The 22,676-nt window shown below is 35.8% G+C and overlaps 1 protein-coding gene across 1 annotated transcript; it reads right to left on the bottom strand.

Annotated features, from left to right (window-relative positions):
- Positions 1-4,324: 4,324 nt before the first annotated feature.
- Positions 4,325-4,735, bottom strand: LOC125423774 (uncharacterized). Its single transcript, XM_048478919.1, has one exon. It carries the CDS (start codon positions 4,733-4,735, stop codon positions 4,325-4,327), a length of 411 nt encoding a protein of 136 aa, XP_048334876.1.
- Positions 4,736-22,676: the final 17,941 nt, after the last annotated feature.

The raw sequence follows: 22,676 nt of genomic DNA, 5'->3' as shown, positions 1-22,676 counted from the left end.
TTGCACATAGCTCACCTAATTCAATTTAGCATGTGTTAAAATCATTTTTCCTTTAATAAATATAGATAGCCTGGTGGATACCACAGTTGAACATAAATTATTTAGTTTTTTGACACCTTATTAAGATGTAACCAAATAAGATAGCTTTCGTCACAAATCATGGAAAACTTACTACTACAATGATATTATTCTGACTCAAAAATAAATAGGCCATTTACCAATGTTTGGTTAACAAGATATTTACAACCCACTAGGAAAGACAATGAAGGTATATACTAGTAAAGCCTTTACTAGTAGACAAATACTACAACATCTTCAATAGATATTCTAGATCTTACTAACTTAACAACCAATGTACAACAACAACAAAATGGACATGCTAGCAAGCACAGGTTATGCAGCCAATAATGAGCAAAAATGATCTTAGTGGGATATCTTGTAGAGCCTACAAACAAAGGTATTATGAAAAGATACCCCTCCTTGTTAGATAAACTTAATTCTAATTTATTTGAGAGATGGAATTCTACCTAGGGAAATTTTAAATAAAAAAAGGACATAATATGATTGGAAAAGTATGTAACACTTAGTGGAAAATTATATAGAAAAGCATCCTCCCAACCATGCTATAAAACTTTCGACCATACAAAATAGAATTTATCCTTCCAAAAATCTTGAAGAACGCTGTAAAATCACTTTGGAAGATGGATTTTATCTTTAAAAGCATTGATATAATAATTTTATTAGCCAGCTATAAGGAAGGATGCTAAGTTGTACGCAAAAAATCAACAAATTTAGAGGTTCCTAATACTTATTACCTACTTCTAAAAGATTTTACACATTTGATTAGACTATAGCCTTTTTATGTAATAGAAATCTATATTTTCAAATATTTACCCATAAGAAAAGAGGAAAAAGTTTAATCTTAATGGCGATTGGATATTTTACTAAATGGGTGGAGGCTAAGTCATATGGGCATATATTAGATTCGAACATTAGAAAGTTCATCTAGAATAACATAATTTGTAGCTTTGGATTTCCATGAGTCATAATAGTGAACTACTAGAGCGTAAGAACAAAGTCCCATATTAGCTAAACATGGAGATCCTAAAAGGCTACAAAAGGCTTAGATTACTTACTTCCCCTATTAGGTGTCTTAACAAGTAGTATCAGAGCTAGGATCAAGACATCGCCGTATGTGCATACAAAATGAACTCAAGGTGAACTGAATGTCGGTGGGCCTGGGCCCCATATGGTGGAATGTGATACTAATGAGAAACTCCATGATCGACAAACGAAACATGATGATAGAAATTTCACAACAAGGTAGTGGAATAATAGGGACTTCCATGCTAACCTTCTCATATAGGATGATAGGATCCGTCCCGATAACCCTCTAAGGATCTCCCTGGTGATCCGGCCTAGTAAAGTCCCATTGGACAATCCCTAAAGGATATCCAATGGATCCCCACTTAAAATGTGGACAACAAACAACATGCATTAGAAATAATACCTCAATATATATATATATATATATAAAACCACAATAGCATAAAAGCCCACAACTATGGTTCACAACTAGCCTATCATACTACAGCCCATAACTACACACATATATAATATGGTCTCTACTAAGTCCAATATTTAGATCAGAGCATTCTAAGAGTACTAACAAAGTTTAAAAGTACAAATAAATAATAATGAGTCCAGAAAGATAAGGATAAAATAAAGAAAGGATAAATACTACTGCTATCGTGGAAAGAACGAAGTGACAAATGGTGCATGAGGTAGATTGCTACTAACTGCTTGGACTTAGGGGAACCAATTTCAAACAAATAAAACGGGAGATAAAGAAATTTTAGTGAATGACATAGTATAATAGAAAAATAATAATTTATTCCCCGTAAAACTTTCTCTTAGGACCTCTCGTTCCACTAGTTTTAAAAGTTCCACATTTAAAAATTGTTTCATAAAATCCAAATTTGTATCCCAATTTAATATTATAAAATCGATGCTTAGAGGTATAAAGTGAATGATCAACATAATATTACAAACTATCTTAATCAAGATATAAATATTGAGTATAAAATATTATAAACACAATTTCACGAAATAATTATGAAAGTATAGTAATAACCACCATATTTGAAAACCAGTAATATACTCAAAACATATACAATTTACCATATGATATACCAAACTATAAACTGTGGGATACACCACCCTCATAACCCTCCATATACGAAGGGTATCGTGGAAATAATAAACCGTTGGGACGTATCCAACCTCATGGGCCGTGGCAATAATAAACCTATGGGATGAACCAATCCTCACGGCACCATGGCAATAATAAACCTTTGGGATGACCCTAACCTCATGATACCATGGCAAACCGCGCACGCTATAATATAATACTGATCCAAGACACTGGTAGTAAGATCATATATACTTTTCCAAACAATACTGTATCATAAATTATAATTTATATTCAAAGTCAACCAGTTGTTTAAATATTTTTAAGATTTTCAAATCATCATTTTATGCTAAAACCAGAAATACCACGGTAAAATATATATCACCATAAACCAATTTTCAACATATAAAATTGTAAAATACTTGTACATGCTTAAAAACATATAATTTTCAACCTCCTTTCTCAAATCAATTAATTTTTAAAATAATTTAAAATTTCAATTCAAATACCAAGATATTTAAGTAACATGATCCACAAGTTTACTATGAACTCGTCAAAGTTGGAAACCATTTAAAACCTTATCAAGATCCACATAATATAATAACACATATATGTAAATACTGATATTCATATAAGCATAAGGTAATTATTTAAATCAAATGATATATATGTAAAATAACCAAACCATATATCATACTACATGCCCAAAACATTTCAAAAATATAACCACTCACAATACTGCAGATGCTCATTCCTGCTGCTCTACAGAATCGCCTCCAAACCCAACTCGAGTATCTGTAATATAATAAAATATTTTTCAGGCTCCAATAACTAAACTAAAGATACTTGTATGAACCACATGTCTCAAACTAATTGATACCACTAATTAGACACCAAACGGTCCAATTATATTGCGTACCCTTAAGATCCGGTAACCAAAATTGCGGCTTTTCACCCGAAGGCTAATCTTTCAAAATTGAACTTTCTAATAGGTCCTAATAATATTTAATTTCACTAATCCAACTTCAATTTTGTCCAATTTAAACAATTTATCCAAACATAGTCCCAGTTTATCTAGTATTTAACTAATTGATCGAAAAATGGAAAAATTATCAAACGACATCCAAAATTCACAAACTTTGTATCTACGAAAAGCCCAAGAGATAAGAAACACATTGGTGTGCTCACCTCGGTCTAAAAGTGTCTCTGGTGGTCAAAAAACTTGATGGAAATCTTGGCCAAACTCCCTGTTAATGTAGCTCTCAAACGATGAAGAATCTACGAAAAAGGAGCACAAAAATGAGTTCAAAGGGTCCCAAAATAGGGGGAAGGGTGTATGGGTTGGCCTAGAATGGCCAAAAACATGAAAATCCAATAACCCACCTGGGCGACTGCCTTGGACTTCGCCGGACGGATTTGGGTGCGGCCCCCAGCCATTCGCTGTGAAATTTCATGGCCAAGCTTGCCGTCCGTGTAGGCTTCCCTCAGGTGTGGCGCATACATGTAGTGGGTGGCCAGAATGGGCAAAAACAATGATGATCCGGTTGGACGGTAAACGGGTTCAAAATGACCCGGTTCAAACCCACGAGTCTGAGAGGAATTTCTCAGTATTTGGGGGACAAAATGGATATTTTAGGATTTGTCTCCTATGTAACATGCTTCCCAAGGCTTACATAGAGCCTTCGACCACTAACAAACAAAAACTTGGGACTGGTTTGGACACTGATATAAAACTGATGCTTAAAATTTCTCAAAACCATAACTTTTTATCTGTAACTCAGAATTTGGCATACCACTAGTTTATGAACTCATATCGACGAGCTCTATACAATGGTACCTTAGTCAAACTAAAAGTATTGACCATTGAAAAAGTCAACCTAGGACCCACATATAGTCCACTTGGTCAAACCTATACAACAGGGGTATTTTGGTTCGGGTTGTTACAACCTACCCCTTTTAGAGAAATTTGGCCCATGTACCTTAGTTTTGGAAAAGGTGAGGGTACTGACTTCGCATTAGATCCTCTTGCTCCTAAGTCGCCTCCTCGACAAGGTGACTTCTCCAAAGAACCTTCACCAATGGTATGATCTTGTTGCGAAGCTTTTTCTCTTCCCTACTTAGAATCTATACTAGCTACTCCTCATAAGATAAGTCATCCCTCAACTCAATCTCCAGTGTCTCCAACACATGTGATGGATCTGAGATATATTTACGGAGCATGGAGATATGGAATACATCATGGACTCGAGAAAGCTCCTTCGGCAAGTCAATCCTATAAGCCACTAGACCTATCCTCTCTACTATCTCATACGGTCTAATGTAGTGAGGACTTTGCTTCCCTCGCTTTTCAAAGCATACTACGCCCTTCCAAGGAGAGAGCTTCAAGAATACTCGATCACCAACCTCGAACTCGAGATCCTTTCTACGCACATTCGCGTAGCTCTTTTGCTTATCCAGAGTTGCTTTCAACCTGGCATGTATAATATTGACCTTGTTCACTGTGGCTTGTATAATCTCAGGGCCTAGGAGTTTTCTTTCACACATCTCATTCCAACATAATGTATCTCCCATACAATAGCTCATAAGGTGACATCTGAATGCTTGAATAATAACTATTATTGTAGGTGAACTGTAGCAAAGGTAGATACTCATTCTAATTTCGAAGTGAATCATGGAACTCTGTCAGATATAACCCGATATTAGCCCTTACCATCATGTCTTTAAACTATGGGGGGAAGCTTGAATATAAAATCCATTGTAATGTGCTCCCATTTCCATTCAAGGATTGGTAAGGGCTGTAGAAGTCCAGAAGGCTTTTGTCTCTCTGCCTTCACTTGTTGACATATGAAACACTTGGATACATATTCAGTAACTTCTCTTTTCATCCTTGCCCACCAATAATACTCTTTCAGAGTACGATACATCTTAGTATTACCAGGGTGCATAGCATAAGCAGAACTATGGGCTTCCTCCAATATCTGCATTTTTAGCTCTTCATTGGTTGGAACACAGAGCCTAGAACCAATCACCAAGGCTCCATCACCTCTAATAGCGAAGTCTGATTGTCCCTATTCTTCAATTTTCCCTCTCATGCTCATTAAGTAAGGGTCTTTGAGCTGCGCTTCAAAAACACGATCCATAAGTATCGATCGTAGTTGGAAGCTTGAAGAAAGTGCTCCTGAATTACACATCCACAATCAACACCCAACTCTCCCAATTCAACTATCAAAGGAAGCTATATTGTCTGCATATGAGCTAAAGAGCTTGTAGACTTCCTACTTAATGCATCGGCTACTGCATTTGCCTTCCCTGGCTGGTAGTCAATAGTGCAATCATAATCCTTAAGCAACTCCTTCCATCTCCTTTGCCTTAAGTTCAACTCCTTCAGAGTAAACAAATACTTAAGGCTTTAATGGTCGATAAAAATCTGACAAGTAGCTCCATACAAATAATGCCTCCAAGTTAATACAAAGATCATCGTAGCAAGCTCTAAGTCATGAGAAGAATAATCAGCTCGTGCTTCCTCAACTACCTAGAAGCATATGCAACAACTCTCTTATGCTGCATCAAAACACAATCCAAACCCTAACGTGAAGCATCACTATAAACCTCTAAACCTTCATTGCCCTCTGGCAATGTCAAAACAAAAGCCGAAATCAACTTTTCCTTTAATTTTTGGAAGCTCTCCTCACACTTATCAATCCACTCAAATCTAACCCTTTTCCGGGTCAAATAATGAAGCGTTCCCACTATCTTAGAGAATCCTTTGATGAACCTGTAATAATACCCCGTTAAACCTAGGAAAATATGCACTTCTATCATTGTAGTGGGTTGCTCCTAATTTCGATACTGCTTCTACTTTCTGAGGATCCACATAAATGCCGTCAGCAGAAACTACATGCCCAAGAAATCCCACTCGACTTAACCAAAACTCACATTTGCTGAACTTGGCATACAACTGGTGTTGCCTTAAAATCTGCAACACCAAACTCAAATGCATCTCATGCTCTACCTCGCTCTTTAAGTGCACCAAAATATCATCAATGAAAACAATAGCAAACAGGTCTAAATATGATGGAAGACCCAATTCATCAAATTCATAAAAACTACAAGGGCATTGGTGAGTCCAAAAGACATCACTAAAAACTCATAATGCTCATATCTTGTCCTGAATGCAGTTTTAGGAATGTCTGATTCCCTGGTCCTTAACTGATGGTATCATGACCTCAAGCTAATCTTGAAGAACACTTTAGCTCCTTGGAGTTGATCAAGTAGATCATTAATCCAGGCAAAGGATATTTTTAACAGATAGTGGCCTAATTCAATTGTCTATAGTCTATACACAACCTCCAAGTACCATATTTCTTCTTCACAAATAACACAGGCACTCCCCAAAGTGAAACACTGGACCTAATAAATCCTCTATGCACTAAGTCTTCAACCCTTTCAACTCAATTGCTGCCATCTGATAAGGTGGTAAAGAAATAGGAGTTGTACTAAGGACCAACTTAATGGGAAAGTCTATCTCCTACTCAGGAGGTAAACCAAGAAGATCATCAGGAAACACATCTGGAAAATCCTTCACCACTATACATCCTACAATCTCACCTCACTAATTCGAGTATCAATCATGTGGGATAAATACCCCTTACAACTTTTCTGAAGTAAACATCTAGCATAGATGGCAAAAATCAAACCTAAAAGTGTCTACCTCCGCTCTCCATAGAAGACCACTACTAGTAGACCTGGTCATCTAACTATCACCTCCTTGCGGAAACAGTCCACTGAAGTATAATGTGAAGCAAGCCAATCCATGCCGAGTATCACATCCAACCTTTGAAGATCTAACAAGATCAAATCTGCCTCCATAACTTGGCCCTCAATACAAAGTAGGCTACCTCTAAGCATCTGACAAGGCCGCAAAAACTCTCATGTAGGTGTGGCAATCTCCAAACAACATCCAAAAGGAATAGGAGTCATCCTGACTCATGTAACATACTCACATGAAATAAAAGAATGTGTAACCCCTAGGTCAATGAGTACACGTGTATCGTTACCAAATATAGATAATGTACCTGTCACTATGTTGGAGGTTGTCATGTGCCTCCTGCCTAGTCATAGCATACACCCTATCTCTAGCAAGTGGTCATCCTCTCTGACCTTTACCTCTAACTATAACTGCAGACTGCTATCCAATGCTGGCAGAACCGTACCTGTATGAGTATCTTGTCCTCTGTACCCACCAGTCTGCTGAAACTGAGCACCTGATCGTGAGGCTCTAGCCTGGGTCTATCCTCAATAGGGAAAATCCTTCTTGAAATGTCCTGACTACCCACACTGAAAGTATGATCCAACCCACTGGCATGGTCCATCATGAATCTTGCCACAAAAGCTACATGCAGAACGGAAATTATCTCGACCTCCAGATCTCTAAAAATGAGTGCTGCCACTGCTCACTGGTCAAAGTTTAGAACCCTGGGTATGTCCACCTTTCTGACATTTGCTGTCGCTAACATCATGCCTACCACCTTTGGATCCTCTGCTGCCCGAAGATCCTAAACAAAAATTACCCATCTTAGACGATCTCTGACTAGGGCTCCCTGAAGATAAGATGTCACATGATCGGCGCTTAGACTTGCGAATCAAGGTTTGTCTCTTTACCTCTAGGGCAGCATCTCTCATCAACTTATACATGGAGTGAAGGGCACTTGAGATGCTCAATGCTATAGGCTCACTCAACCCATCGAGGGACCTCCTCTTCTTGCTAACCTCATCCGCAACCAAATTTTGGTAGAACTCCAATAGCTCCCTGAACCTCCACCCATACTCAGAAACTATCATGCTACCCTGAGTGAGCGTCTCAAGCTCTAGCCTCTTAGTCTCAACAAAGGCTAGAGGGCAGAACTCAATAAAAAAAGCAGTCTTAAACTATGTCTAAGTATGGTATCTTTTAGTCCTCTCATATGCCCACCACTTCCTTGCATTACCCTCTAGCATAAAACTAGCTATCCTGACTCTATCCTCATTTGGACACTGCATACCCTCATCCAAAATTTTCTCCGTGTCATCTAGCCAAGATAGAGTTATAATAGGTCTTTGGAGCCATCAAAACCCAATGTTCCAAATCTATGAGCCTGATCAATAGTATATCCAGTAAACCCACTGCTCTCGAGTGATCGAGCTAGGCACTCGACAAGATGCTCTCCTCATAAATGGGCGCATCTGTACTTTCAGCTAACACCTGTTGGGACCTAAGTCTTCCTCTGTGCGCCATCAAAAAAAAGAACTATTTCCAAGAATAAACAAAACGAAATGAACTTCAAGAAATAGGTTAGGAAAGTATACAAAACACAGGATGAGTTGCACAGCAATGCATAACCTTAAGGAATTTATAACCTAAAGCTCTGATACCAAGTTGACAGGACCCACTCCAGGAACCATCCTAGGATCTCTGAGTGGTCTTGCCTAATGAAGTCCCAGTGGACAATCCCTAAAGGATATCCAATGGATCCCCATTTAAAACATGGACAACAAACAATATGCATTAGCAATAATACCTCAATCTATATATATATATATATATAACCACAACAGTACAAAAGCCTACAACTATGATTCACAATCAACCTATCGTACTACAGGACATAAGCACACACATATATAATATGGTCTTTACTGAGTCGAGTATTTAGATCAGACCATTCTAAGAGTGTTAACAAAGTTTTGAAATACAAATAAATAATAAATGAGTCCAGAAAGATAAGGATAAAATAAAGAAAGGATAAATACCGCTGTTGTTGTGGAAAGAACGAAATGACAAGCGGTGCATGAGATAGACTGCTACTTACTGCCTAGACCTAGGGGAACAAATTTAAAACAAATAAAACATGAGATAAAGAAATCTCAGTGAGTGGCATAGTATAATATAAAAATAATAATTTATTTCTGTAAAACTTTCTCTCAAGACCTCTCATTCCACTTGTTTGAAAAGTTCTCTACTTAAAAATCATTTTATAAAATCCAAACTTATACCCCAATTTAATATCATAAAATCGATGCTCAAAGGTATGAAGTGAACAATCAATATAATATTACAAAATATATTAATCAAGATATAAATATTGAGTATAAATATTATAAATAAAATTTCACTAAATAATTATGAAGGTGTAGTAATAACCACCATAGTTGAAAACCAACAATATACTCAAAACATATACAATGTACCATATGATATACCAAACTATAAACTGTGGGATACACCTACCTCACAACCCTCAATGTATGAAGGGTATCGTGGAAATAATAAATCGTCAGGACGTACCCAACCACACGGCCCATGGCAAGAATAAACCTATAGGATAACCCCAATCTCAAGATCCGTGACAATAATAACCTATAGGATGAACCCAATATCACAATACCGTGGCAAACCGCACGTGCTATAATATAATACTGATCTGAGACACAGGTACTGTAACACCCCGTCCCAAATCGCACCGGAATCCGTGCACGTTGACCGTTGACCGTTGATCGAAGGGGGTCAAAAGTTGACTTTTTGAGTCGGTGAGAATTTCGAGTTGACCAGGGTACCGTGGCGAAGTGCACGATGCCCCGAGTTCGCAGACTGGTAGCACGTCGAAAACGGAGCTACGGTTTGAAAGTTATGGACGAAATAAGTTGCGGTCCAAACTGTCCAAGGAGTGCCGGGGTTGACTTTTTTTTTATGGGGAAATGAGCTTTGACTCGTACATGGTTGTGAAGTGCTCGTCGATGCGAGTTCACAGACTAGCGGCACGCTCAAAACGGACATCCGGTTAAAAAGTTATGGACGTTTGAAGTTTACCGGATACCGTAATATTTTAATGTTTTTGGGTCGATGAACAGTAAAATGCCACGTGTCAACTTTTGATTGGTCCACGTGGCATGAACAGTGTCACACAGGGGTTTTTATTTGTTAAAACTCTCGGGGAAGAGAGAGAGAGGAGAGAGAAAGAGAGAGAGAGAGACCGCCGACCACCGGAGTTTTTCCACTGTTCCGGTCGAGTTACTGTGCACGCGCCGGCCAGAAAGCTTGCCCTCCTCATTTCCGGCAAAACCTCCAAGTTTCACGGCGAACGGCCGCCGGACGCGCCCGGATCGGAGCTCCGAAGTTCGGCGGCGAGTTTTTCCCCTCCACCGCCGGCCACCGCAAATCGACCCTTTTCCGGCCATTTTCCGGCCACACGCACCAGCTAGCCTTCATCCTCTCCTCAAGTCCGGCCGACCCACCAAAAATCACGGCCATCGGACCACCAACGCGCCGGGATCGGTGCGTTTTCCGGCGAGGGGCCGGAAATCTTCAAACAGTGATTTCTCCGCCGTCCGACCTCCGTTTTGCTCACCGCCGGTCCCGTTGGGTTGCTGTCCTCAAGATCTACAAGTCTGCAAAATTTCACGACCAACGGCCACCGCACGCGCCGCCGCCGGCGACGGTTGCCGGTGACCGTGGCGGCTCGCTGGAAAGTACTGTTCCGGCGAGTACCCGAAATTCCGGCCAGCTCCAGTCCGCAGTGTTCAACCTCCTGAACCCGAATCCGGCTTCCGTTTCCGCCAATTCGTGACGGTTTGGGAGAATTGCGGAGCCGAAACTCGAAAAGCTTTCCGGCAAGATTCCGACCCCGTCGGGTCCGATCACCGGAAAGTAAGACCGAATCCGTGATCCTCATCACGCGAGCTTCGATTCGGTATATAACTCGTAACCCTTTAGATGTCGCTTGGTGTTCGCTCCCCGGGTATCCATTTGGGAATTACCCGAATAAAATATTAATATTTTTGGTTTGTGCACTGTGGTTGTTTAGGTGCACGCGCGAGTAGTGAAGTTGATTCCGAGGAGGATCTTAGTTGATTTGCATGCTCCAGGTGAGTGACCCACCTTCAAAAATTATTTTGGGCAATTAATTATATTTAATTGGTATTTAATTTAGTATTTAAATTTATGCTCATGTGGTGTGGTTTATTGTGGTTTTATTTTGGTTTAATTTATTTATTATACATGACCAAGGTGTATTTTGGTAGTATTTGTACTTGGTTTTAAATTTGATTTTCCGGGCATAATTGGGTTAAATATTTTTTGAAAATATTTGGTTAAATTTTATAAATTATGCCCGCGGTATTTTTATGGTTGCATCTCGTATTTCGAGGAAATTGTGATTTGTTGGTTATCAATGTTTCGTACCGGGTTGTTTAAATAAAAATATGTGGGATGGTGTTTTGTGAAAATATGGTATACTTCCCACGGTGGTTTTTGGAAAAACGGTACGGTTGGTTATTATTGTTTATTTTTAGACGCACTCATACAGTATTGGTGTTCTGGTGTATGGTGTATGGACACGTGGTTTAGCACGCGGTTATTATATGGTTTAGCGTGCGGTTTTTACTTCACCCGTGAGTTGTCATTGGACCGTGGGCAGGCAAGTTGTTATTGGCCACAGCCGCCCCCCTCCTTGGCCGGGTGATGGTTTTTTTAGCAGCGGTACTGTCGGGACGCCGAAGTGACCGTTGCAGGTTTTCTCTTTAACCCCCCGCCAGTCGGTGCTCAGGACGCTGGGTATCGAAGGGCATCACCGGTATATGGTGTGGTGCGTCAGGTGTAATTGTCGGTGTAAATTGCAAATAATGGTTTAAACCCCAAAGGTGTTCAAAATTATTTACTATAATTTATTATATTTTTATTATATATATTGGGGTATGTTTTTATTTATTTATTGTGTATCAAATGGTTTAATCCCTTGATTTTTGGGAGGTATGTACATTGGGTTTTGCGAAAAGGTTTTAAAAAGGGAACATTTCGAACGGAGCGATTGGTGAGAGTTTTGAGGGAAATTATTATTTTCCAACAGTAATTATTTATTTATTAATTGCTGGTATTTGTTCTATTCCTTAATTGCTATTACTATTATTTTTATTATCGCAAAAGGTGTTTAGTAGTTCGGGTTACTCACGGAGATGATTAGCATCTCACACTCTTAAATTTCGTTCCCTTAGGTGCAAGTGGTGGTAGACGTTCTTCCGGAGCGAACCAAGTTTTCCGCTGCTGTTGTGTTTCGAGAAGTACTTCTGTACTCTTTCATTTCAGTGTATTATTTCTTTCAGCTTTGTTGTATTTCTGTTGTTTAGCACTTCTTAAAGCTCTGTATACTATTGGGATACTTCTGTTTTATTTATGCACTGGACTGTTGTTGCTTTTGAGAAGTGCTGTAATTTGTGGAACAGTCTGTAGTTTGTGGGAGGAATAAGGAGATGTTTTTTAGAAGTGTGTTTTCAGTGCAGGTATTTTGTGGTAAGTAAATCCCTTAGGGGAGGCTCTGTCGGATTTTCCGTTGGAGGGTCCGGTAGGGTTTCCCTGGGATCAGGGCTGTCTAGGGTTCCGGGGAAGGAATTCTGGACGGGTCCTGACAGGTACTATATGGTACATCAATTAAAAATAAACAATACAGTATCCTTAAAACAATCTTATAAGATCATATATACTTTTCCAAACAATATTGTATCATAAATTATAATTTAATATTCAAACTCAACCGCTTGTTTAAATATTTCAAAATTTTCAGATCATCATTTTATGCTAAAGTCAGAAATACTACGGTGAAATATATATCACCATAAACCAATTTTAAGCACATAAAATTGTAAAATACTTGTACATGTTTTAAATCATATAATTTTTAATCTACTTTCTCAAATCAATTAATTTTCAAAATGATTTAAAACCTCAATTCAAATACCAGGATATTTAAATAACATGATCCACAAGTTCACTATGAACTCATCAGGGTTAGAAATCATTTAAAATCTTATCAAAATCCATGTAATATAATAACACATATATGTAAATGCTGATATTCATATAAGCATAAGGTAATCATTTAAATCAAATGATATAAATGTAAAATAACCAAACCATATGTATCATACTACATGCCCAAAACAATTTAAAAATATAACCACTCACGGTACTATAGTTGGTCACTCCTGTTCTTTTACAAGATCGCCTACTAGCCCAACTCAAGTGCCTATAATATAATAAAATATTTCTTAGGCTCCAATAACTAACTAAAGACACTTGTATGAACCAAATGTCCTAAAATAATTTATACCACTACAAAATTACATAAATTAGATACCAATCGATCCAATTATATTGCATACCTTTAGGATCCGGTATCCAAAATTGGGGCTTTTCATCCGAAGGCAAATCTTTCGAAATTAAACCTTCTAATGGGTCCTAATCATATCTAATTTCACTAATCCAACTTCAATTTTGTTCAATATAACCAATTTTGTCCAAATACAGTCTCAAATTGTCTGATATTTAATTAATTGACCCACAATTGGAAAAATTATCAAATGACGTCCAAAATTCACAAACTTTGTATCTATAGAAAGCCCAAGAGATAGGAAACACAATGGTATGCTCACCTTGGCCCAAAAGTGTCTTCGGTGGCCGGAAAACTTAATTTAAATCATGGCCGAACTCCCCATTGACGTATCTCTCAAACAGTGAAGAATCTGGGCAAAAAGAGCATGGAAATGTGCTTTGAGGGTCAAAAATGGGGGGAAGGGTGTATGGGTTGGCCTAAAATGGCCGAAAAACATGAAAATCCAATGACCCACCTTGCCGGCCACCGTGGACTTCCTCGGCAAGATCTGGGCACGTCCGCCAGCTATTCGCAGCTGTGTGGGCTCCCTTTTAGGATGGCACGTGTATATAGTAGGTGGCCGAAATGGGAAAAAATGGTGATGATCCATTTGGAATGTAAACAGGTTCAAAACAACCTAATTTGGACCCACGGGTCTAGAGAGGAATTTCTAAGGGATTGGGGCACAAAACGGATATTTTAGGATTTGTCTCCTATTTGGCACACTTCCCAAGGCTTATATAGAGCCTTAGGCCACTAACATACAAAAACTTAGGACTAGTTTAGACATTAATATAAAACTTATGCTTAAAACTTCTTAGAATCATAACTTTTTATTCGTAACTCATAATTTAGCATGCCGCTAGTCTATGAACTCGTATCGACGAGCTCTACAAAATGATACCTCAGTCAAACCAAAAATATTGACTGTTAAAAAAGTCAATTTAGGACCCACATATAGTCCACTTGGTTAAACCTGATCAAACTTATACAACAAGTGTATTTTGGTACGGATTGTTACATAGGAGGCCATGCCATGAAGCTTTTTGGTGATGTGATAAGCTTCCATAGCCATAGTGGAGAGCTCTCAACAAGATGACTTGAGAGGGTACCAAAATGAGAAAGGGCAAATGGTTTTTGGTTTTTGAAAGGGTGATTGTTAAAGTGTGGAATAAAGTTTCACGTTGGTAAAATATGGAGATTCTTAAAGATATATGAGAGGCTTGATTTACTTTCATTATTAAGTTAACCTTTTAAGGTGGAACCCCAAGCCCTAACATGGACAATGGATCACAATTCATTTCCATAAAGGTCTAAGACTTTTGTGACTCATAAAAAATAAAAATAGACAATATAATAGTAATGAACTTGATTCGTGACATGCCTTATCACCAAAATGGCTCACTATTATCTCACTTATTAGGTCCAAATTTGAATCCCCAGCATAAATGGATTTAGTGTTACATGGTATCATACTTGGTTCCCATTCACTCCTATCCATGTTTATATCAGAATTTGCTAATAAATGAACTTCATTACTATGCAAATAAATCAGGAAATTGATCCAATACAATTTCCTATATGAGAAAATCAGTATACTCATCCTGTGGTTACTCAATCTTAATAAGGTTTTCACAAGTCAAAACTTCACAATTTTATGCTTTTAAACCTCCATGAGTGCAAACCTACCATGTGTAATGGTCCTTTCTCATCCAATGGATACTTAATCTAAAGCACGTGCTCATAAGCCAAAACTCTTCAATTTTCTACTCTCTAACCTCCACGAATGCAAACTTATCTCAATGAATACGCCTTTAGTAGCCCTAATGCCTTAAAGCAATGGCTAAAGAAGATAGTGCTCTCGTACAAAATCAACCATAGGCATTAATACAATGTAATCTAAAGGACAATATCATGAGGGGAAAATGGATTTTCAAGGTGAAGAGAAACTTCAATGGCATTATTAATCAATAAAAGGCAAGATTAATTATGATACATGCCTCCATCAAAATCCGAGAATCAAATTTACAAATACTTCCAACCTAGTCATCAACCTTTCATTGGTCATAGTATATTATCTAAAATAGTTATTAAAAGGTTTAACAAGTGAATATCAACAATGCCTTTCTAAATAAACTTATGAAAAAGGATGTTCGCATGACACAATATGAGGGGTTCATTAATCACCCCACTCCAAAATTTGTGTGAACATAAGGATTTGTTAACTTCACTATAGACTTTCTCCTTTTATCATGCTCACAGCTACATTCATTTAGGTGTTGTAGTCTATATGGATGATATCTTTATAACAAATTTAATACATTTAATTTTATGGCCATATTATTTTATAACAAGGTTATTATCGATATGTTCATTACTCAACTTAGACTAAACATGAGTACTATTAGGGCCCCATTGTTTGTTGAACTAAATTTAATTTACAAATTGCATGTCATGTGCCACTCAAGATTCCTTACCAAAACTCTAGATAAGCCTTAACTAAGAAAACCCTACCAAACCTTTCTATGGAAAATTCGATAGCATTTTCCCTAAGAGTTAGATATGGCACAAGATTCCCTGCATATAAAACAAACTTCAATAAAGCAACACCTTATTCCTCCCACCTTATGACAAAAGATTTCCATATAGATAGTACTTCAAAATAAAATAAAGGGAACAAGCACCATATTAAATAAATAAATATCAAACACAATATACAGAGTATACTAAGGTTTACAAATAAGTACAGAGTTTAATACAACATAAAAGATAAAGAAGAAATATTATAAGAAAAGAAGGAAATGGAAAAAGGGTTCTTCGAATTCAACAATGAGTAAAGATGTCGAACTTGCTCTGAACAATTAACGCCTACCAACCTAGGCCTAAGGGAATGGATTTACACATAGAAAAATAATGAAATGTTAACCATCATAGTGAGTGACTCAACTACTACATAAATTATAATAATATAATATAAGAATATAAATTAAAGGCAATTAATAATAACTAAATAAACAAATAAGTAGTTAAAATAATAAATAAAGAAATTAAGTATTTTCTCTCAAAACTCTCACAATTTCACTTAGTTGGAAAAGTTTCCCTTTTTAAAACTATTTTCACAAAACCCATCATTTTTATATCCCCAAAAATCAAAGAAAAAATTAAACAAATAAAATACAAATAATTTAAATTAAAAATTAACATTGTAAATAATTTGATAACAAATTATTAAAGAATAAAATATCATAAGGTGTAACAAATCATAAATAAAATTTGTATTAGAAAAATTTAGTATAAAAACAAAATTGACATAATATATAAAAATTTGATTAAATAAATTAGTTAAAGAGTAAAAGTAATATTTTAATTAATTTTAAAATCTCAATTTAAAATAAATAATAAAAATTATAATAAAATACATTTTAAAACAATTTGTTTTGAAAAATGTGTTAAGAAATCAACTTGATGCATCACATTATATATCAAGTGGTGTCAAGCGGTACCCAACGTTCTAAGTTCACTCTAACAGGGAGGTTAAAGAGAGAAACCTGCAAACGATCACATTAGCATCCCAAGACGCCAATGCTAATAATCAGTCATCTTGGCCATAGAGGAGGACAACTGATGCTCACTGTGTAAAATACTTGTCAACTCTCATATCCATGGCTCTTATAGGATGACCATATATACTTGCACGCTAATTAATAAATACATTGCAAAACAACTATACTGTATGTTGCATCTAAAACCATAAAATTGGAAATATAACAAATATCAAAAATTTCGTAAATGCCATCAGGTTTAGTACACATTTTTAACCCATAAAATTCTACATCTACTTTTAAACCATCGTCATAAATCCAACAATTTAAATACATCAATTTTTACCATAATAAATCTAAATCCAAAAATATTTAAATATATAAACATGTTTTTTAGCACAATAATTTAACACAAATATTTTTCTCAAATCCTTGAAACTAATTTATGAAAAAATTACATTAAAACACATAAAATTCACATATAATAAATTCACATAAATATATTTCATTATGCAAAATAAATTTAACAATAGATTAAACATAATATTTTCTTCAAATCCATAAAATAAATTTATGCATCAAATTTATATATAAATCAATAAATCTACAAAATAAAATTAAATAACAATTTTTCTCAAATTTTAAACACGTATAATAATTTTTCAAAAATTTAAATAATACAGTATATATATTTTTAACAGCTCCAAAATAGTTTTTGAAAAAGGATCACTCACCTCAAATGCATGGACCAACTGAGATCCTCCATAGTATCGGTCCCATAGTTTATACAGGTGCTTCTCAAAGATCGGACCAAAGGTGGTCGAGATCTAATTGGGAAGCTCAAGAATTAACTATCCCCAAATCTCTCAATCCGTTGAGATTTGGACAAAACAGACCTCAGACTTGGGTTTAGGAAGGTCAAAATAGGGGGGATAGGTAGATGGTCACATTGGAAACTTGTCGAAACCAAGGATTGCAACAAGCTGCCGCCGTCATCAGTAAACATTGCCAGTGCTAGCGCGTCCAACAGCACTGGCCATGAAATTTGATGGAGAGATATATCGTAGGGTGGGCTTCACGATGGTATGGGCAATGTCAAAAATAAATGGTTGGATTAAGAGAAATCGATGAGTGAAAAAGGCAACGCCGCCATCAAAAATCATCCCAATCATGGCGCATTGCTAACCTGCTTACCATGGAACTTGGCAGGCCAACCGATCTCGAGGCGGTTGACCTAGTGGTCTGGCACGTGCACACCAATAGTGGTCAAAGCACAATGAACCAAGGCTGGCCAGTTTCTCTCTCCTTTTTCTCTCTCTCCCTTCATACATGCCCGACCAATCAATTAAAAGCCACCCATGAGTGTCACTGTGCACTCAGGGGATTAGCTAATGGCTTAACACATGGCATAGTGTTAGTGGGCACTATATACACATTTTTTGCACACAAATAGATTTGTACATAGTAACGTAGTCTCAGAAAAACTTAATTAGTGGGTCCATCACTTTTTAATAAAATATCTAAATTAAGCATACCGCTAGTCGATAAACTTTGTATTGGTGAGTATTTTACAACTATATACAAGTCAAAACCAAATTTTACGAGAATAAAAAGTCAAACACCAAACCACTCGGACAGTTTGGACCTCAATTTTTTTTTTACTTTTAACTTTTGAAATACAGCTCCACTTTGGGCGTGCTACTAGTCCACAAATTCAGGTTAAGGCGTACTTAATAATGATGCCTCGGTCAACTTGAAATTTCGTTCCAAATAAAGAGTCAACCTACCGTTGTCAGTGTGCAAAAAATTCTAATGTACTTCGAGACTAGGTGTTACATTACATGGCAATAAATTAGTGATTGACAAGAAATCTATAATTTAAAATTGTCAAAAGTGAACTTAACAATACCTTGCCATATTATTTGATAAAGAAAATATGATGAATAAATTTAGCAAACTCTAGCATTAGTGGGTAAACACGCTGTAATAATTATTTACTTGTTTATTAATTTATGTATTAATTTTAGGAAAAATATCAGTGTGAACTTCATTTATTGTGCAAATTTTTTACATATCTATTTTATTACTTTTGGAAATTACAAAAACACCCATTTATATTTTATTGTATTTTTAAAAAATAATTACACTGCAAGTCATACAGATTAACTATAGTAACAAGAGAAAGTTTTCACACATAATAATAGTAGTAATAATAATAATAAACTTTACTGATATATTTTTTTATTTATATTTCACATTTGTACACTTGAGTTATTTATACATATGAGATATATGAAGATTAAAACAAGTAAACAACTATTCTACTATCGTTGTCAATATAGAATTCTATCATGAATAAATGGATTGGTGTTCATATATATCTTTGTTAACTTCAGTTGTGATGGGCTTGTTATCTTGGGATGACTTGTTTTGGCTACATAATTTTTCAACCCACCTCAAGTTGAGCAGTGGCACATAATGCATGTACAATTTTACCTGAACGTTTGAAACAATTCTTTAAATTATAGCTTTGTGAAATATTAGTATGAAGAGTGTCATCCACCACCTTTTCACACACAAAGTGGAAGTTTATGAAGACATGTTTGTTACACGAATGAAAAATAGGATTGATCACACAGCGAATGAGTAGGTTTATAATAAGCAAATCCAATGTCATGTAGAATATAAGATCCATATCAATTCAGTAGCAATAGCAGCCATTGCACAATATTTGATTTAGTACTTGACCAAGGCACAAGTGCTTGTTTCTTTTAAGACCATGAAATACAATTGGCACCTCGATATATAATTTCCAGATGTGCGAATCCATGTAATTGGGCAACCAGCGTAATCTACGTCACAACATCCTACAAATTTGTTAGAGCTCTAAGCTAAGAACCAAAATTCCATAATTCATAGTGCCCCACAAATAGGGCAAACATCTTAGGCTGCTCAATTGACGCCCAATTATATATAATTCATGGGGTATTTCAACCCAGATTATTACATATAATGTGCTAAGTGAGCAACATAAGCTGTTCAACATCATTTAATAAAATAAAGTTATATATATACACAAAAGTAGTCTCAGATTATACCGGTTTAATGGTTACCATCATGACTTTCTTTATTAGCTTTTAAATAACTTTAAGGGTTAGAATTTAAAAATACATTTATGATTATCTTGGTTCTTATAAGATTCATTTTACCTTAATATGATTTTATAATATGTCAATAAATTGGTATTTTATCACTAATTGATTGTTAAATCTTAAACTTTGATATATGATATAAAGGCTAATAAAAAAAGATTTAATACTAAAATCATCCTATGGATCTAATATGACACACATGGCAATAGAATAGCATTGGAGTGACCTTAGACCTGTGCTAAAATATCTTGCTATTAGAACAGGAGAAAGGTTGATATATAGGAGCTCTATATATAGTTCTAATTAATTAGGATATCATGATTTTATAAAATTATGATATAGTTCAAATTAATAAAAACAAATCATTCATTTTTATTTTTATCTAATTTTTTTGCATTGTATCATAACTTTATAAAATCAGAATATCTTAATGTAATATTAAATTATTGTATAATTATACATATATACATATTAATTAGAGCTACATATTAATTAGAGCCTGCGCAAGCTTCCACATGGAATGGGACCCAGAAGAGGGGGATAGGGACCCATACATGCAAATTGTTGATGATGTATTAATAATATTTGCAAACCACAAGCATCCCGTGGCTTGGACCAATTTGGCGGTCGTCAACGAAGCCCCCTCTTGCTTTTGGGATTAGATATAGATATTGTTAGCATTTGAGTCGTCTTTGTGTAATATCATCGTCCAATTAATTGCGCAAAGTCCGAAGGAATAGATCCAATTAATATCATCAATGCAAATCAGTGGACAGATGTATCTATACAGATGGACCCCAGCAATTGTTTTTTTTTTAAATAAAATGAAAATAAAAATAGTTGTCGGGTTGGGAGGACGGAATCAGCCAATCACCGACCAAATATATGGGGTCTGGTTTTTTTTTGGTGTCTTCTCAACCGTCCAACCTATCTATCTATGTAAAGGACACATATGATTAGTCATTGTTCGTTGATGTCCTTCCAAAACCACTCTTTTTGATCCCTTTTTATCTCTTCTTTCACAAAAATACAAAAATTCTCTTTTTCTTGAAGAATATGAGAGGACTGAGAATGATATGAGGGAATGAATCAAGCAGCATCAAAATTAAAATTTTGTATATTTATGTGCGTCTCACATTTTCATGCCAAGTAGTTTTGAGAATATATGTATGCCATATATACATATACACCATAAACCTTTCAAGGATGTCGTTAACCTTTTAATCAGCTGTACCAAAAGATCGATGAGAGAGCAATATGTATTAGTTTTGTTTGCAAAGAAGAAGAGCTAGCCTTAGCATATCGTTTGATCGGTCTGTTCTGCTTTCGAATTATTAACTGGCATTATGATAACACATATATATCGCTAGCCATGTGGCTCACCTCTATGTCACATGTTCTTAATTTATCTTTCTGACTTTATTCTACGTATGATTAAGCCATAACAAATGTGTACACATTAACCACAAATATGATATGAATTTGAGTCTAACATTTGTACGTATGGAGACCTGTTAGAAAAACCTCAGTGACCAACATAAAGCAAGCAGCCAAATCATTTTGTAAAAGAGTCTATATATATATATATATATGTATATATATTCTAATTGATGGAGTCAAATAAATAATTAAAATAAAATTTAATAAAATTTTTAAAATAATTCACACAATATCTAATATTCACAAACAATACATATAATAAAAACACTATTTAAAACTAATAATAAATAAAAGAGTTCACTGGCTCAAGTTTGAATCATGTATCAACCCATACATATATAATAATTGTTTTTAAATTAATTTTTAATTTGGATAAAATATAAAAAGTCTGTTTGCATTAACAAATACTTACGTTAATATTTAAAAAAAAATCAAGTCATAATATACATATATATGAAAATAATTATCAATTCTAGTATTAAACAAAAAGGAAGATAAAAGTTTAAGAATTTTATATAGAGAATTTCAATTTGATAAGGAAGAAACACAATTAATGCAATCGATTTCCAAATTTGTTAACAAATTGGAAATTGATTGGCATAACAAAAAAGAAGCTGCGACCAAATAAATTACCTTTAAAATATAAGAGCTGAATATTCCATGAAAGAACAAGAAGGAAAAAGAGTGAAACAAGAAATTAATTATTCATATTTCACACATTAATCCATTCATACAATTTTGTGTAACAATTCCGAAATTCATAATACGCAATGTAACACCCCGTCCCGAACAATGTCGGAATTTTCGCACGTTGACCGAGGTTGACTGTTAACCGTTGACCAAAGCGGTCAAAAGTTGACATTTTGACCCGGTTGGAATTCTAGGTTGACTGAGGTACTGTTACAAAGTACACGTTGGCACGAGTTCGTAGACTAGTAGCACGTTGAAAATGGAGCTACGGTTTGGAAGTTATGAGCAAAACAAGTTGAGGTCCAATCTGTCCAAGGGGTGCCGGAGTTGACTTTTTATTCATGCAAGGTTGAGCTTTAACTCATGCATGGTTGTGAAGTGCTCGTTGATACGAGTCTGTGGACTAGCGGCACGTCCGATTTGGACATGTGGTTTGAAAGTTATGGACCTGTAGAGTTTTTTCTCAAATACTGTATTATTT

Source organism: Ziziphus jujuba, chromosome 7, assembly GCF_031755915.1.
Source record: "Ziziphus jujuba cultivar Dongzao chromosome 7, ASM3175591v1".
Taxonomy (NCBI): Eukaryota; Viridiplantae; Streptophyta; class Magnoliopsida; order Rosales; family Rhamnaceae; genus Ziziphus; species Ziziphus jujuba.
This window is presented reverse-complemented; position numbering and strand designations above follow the sequence as displayed.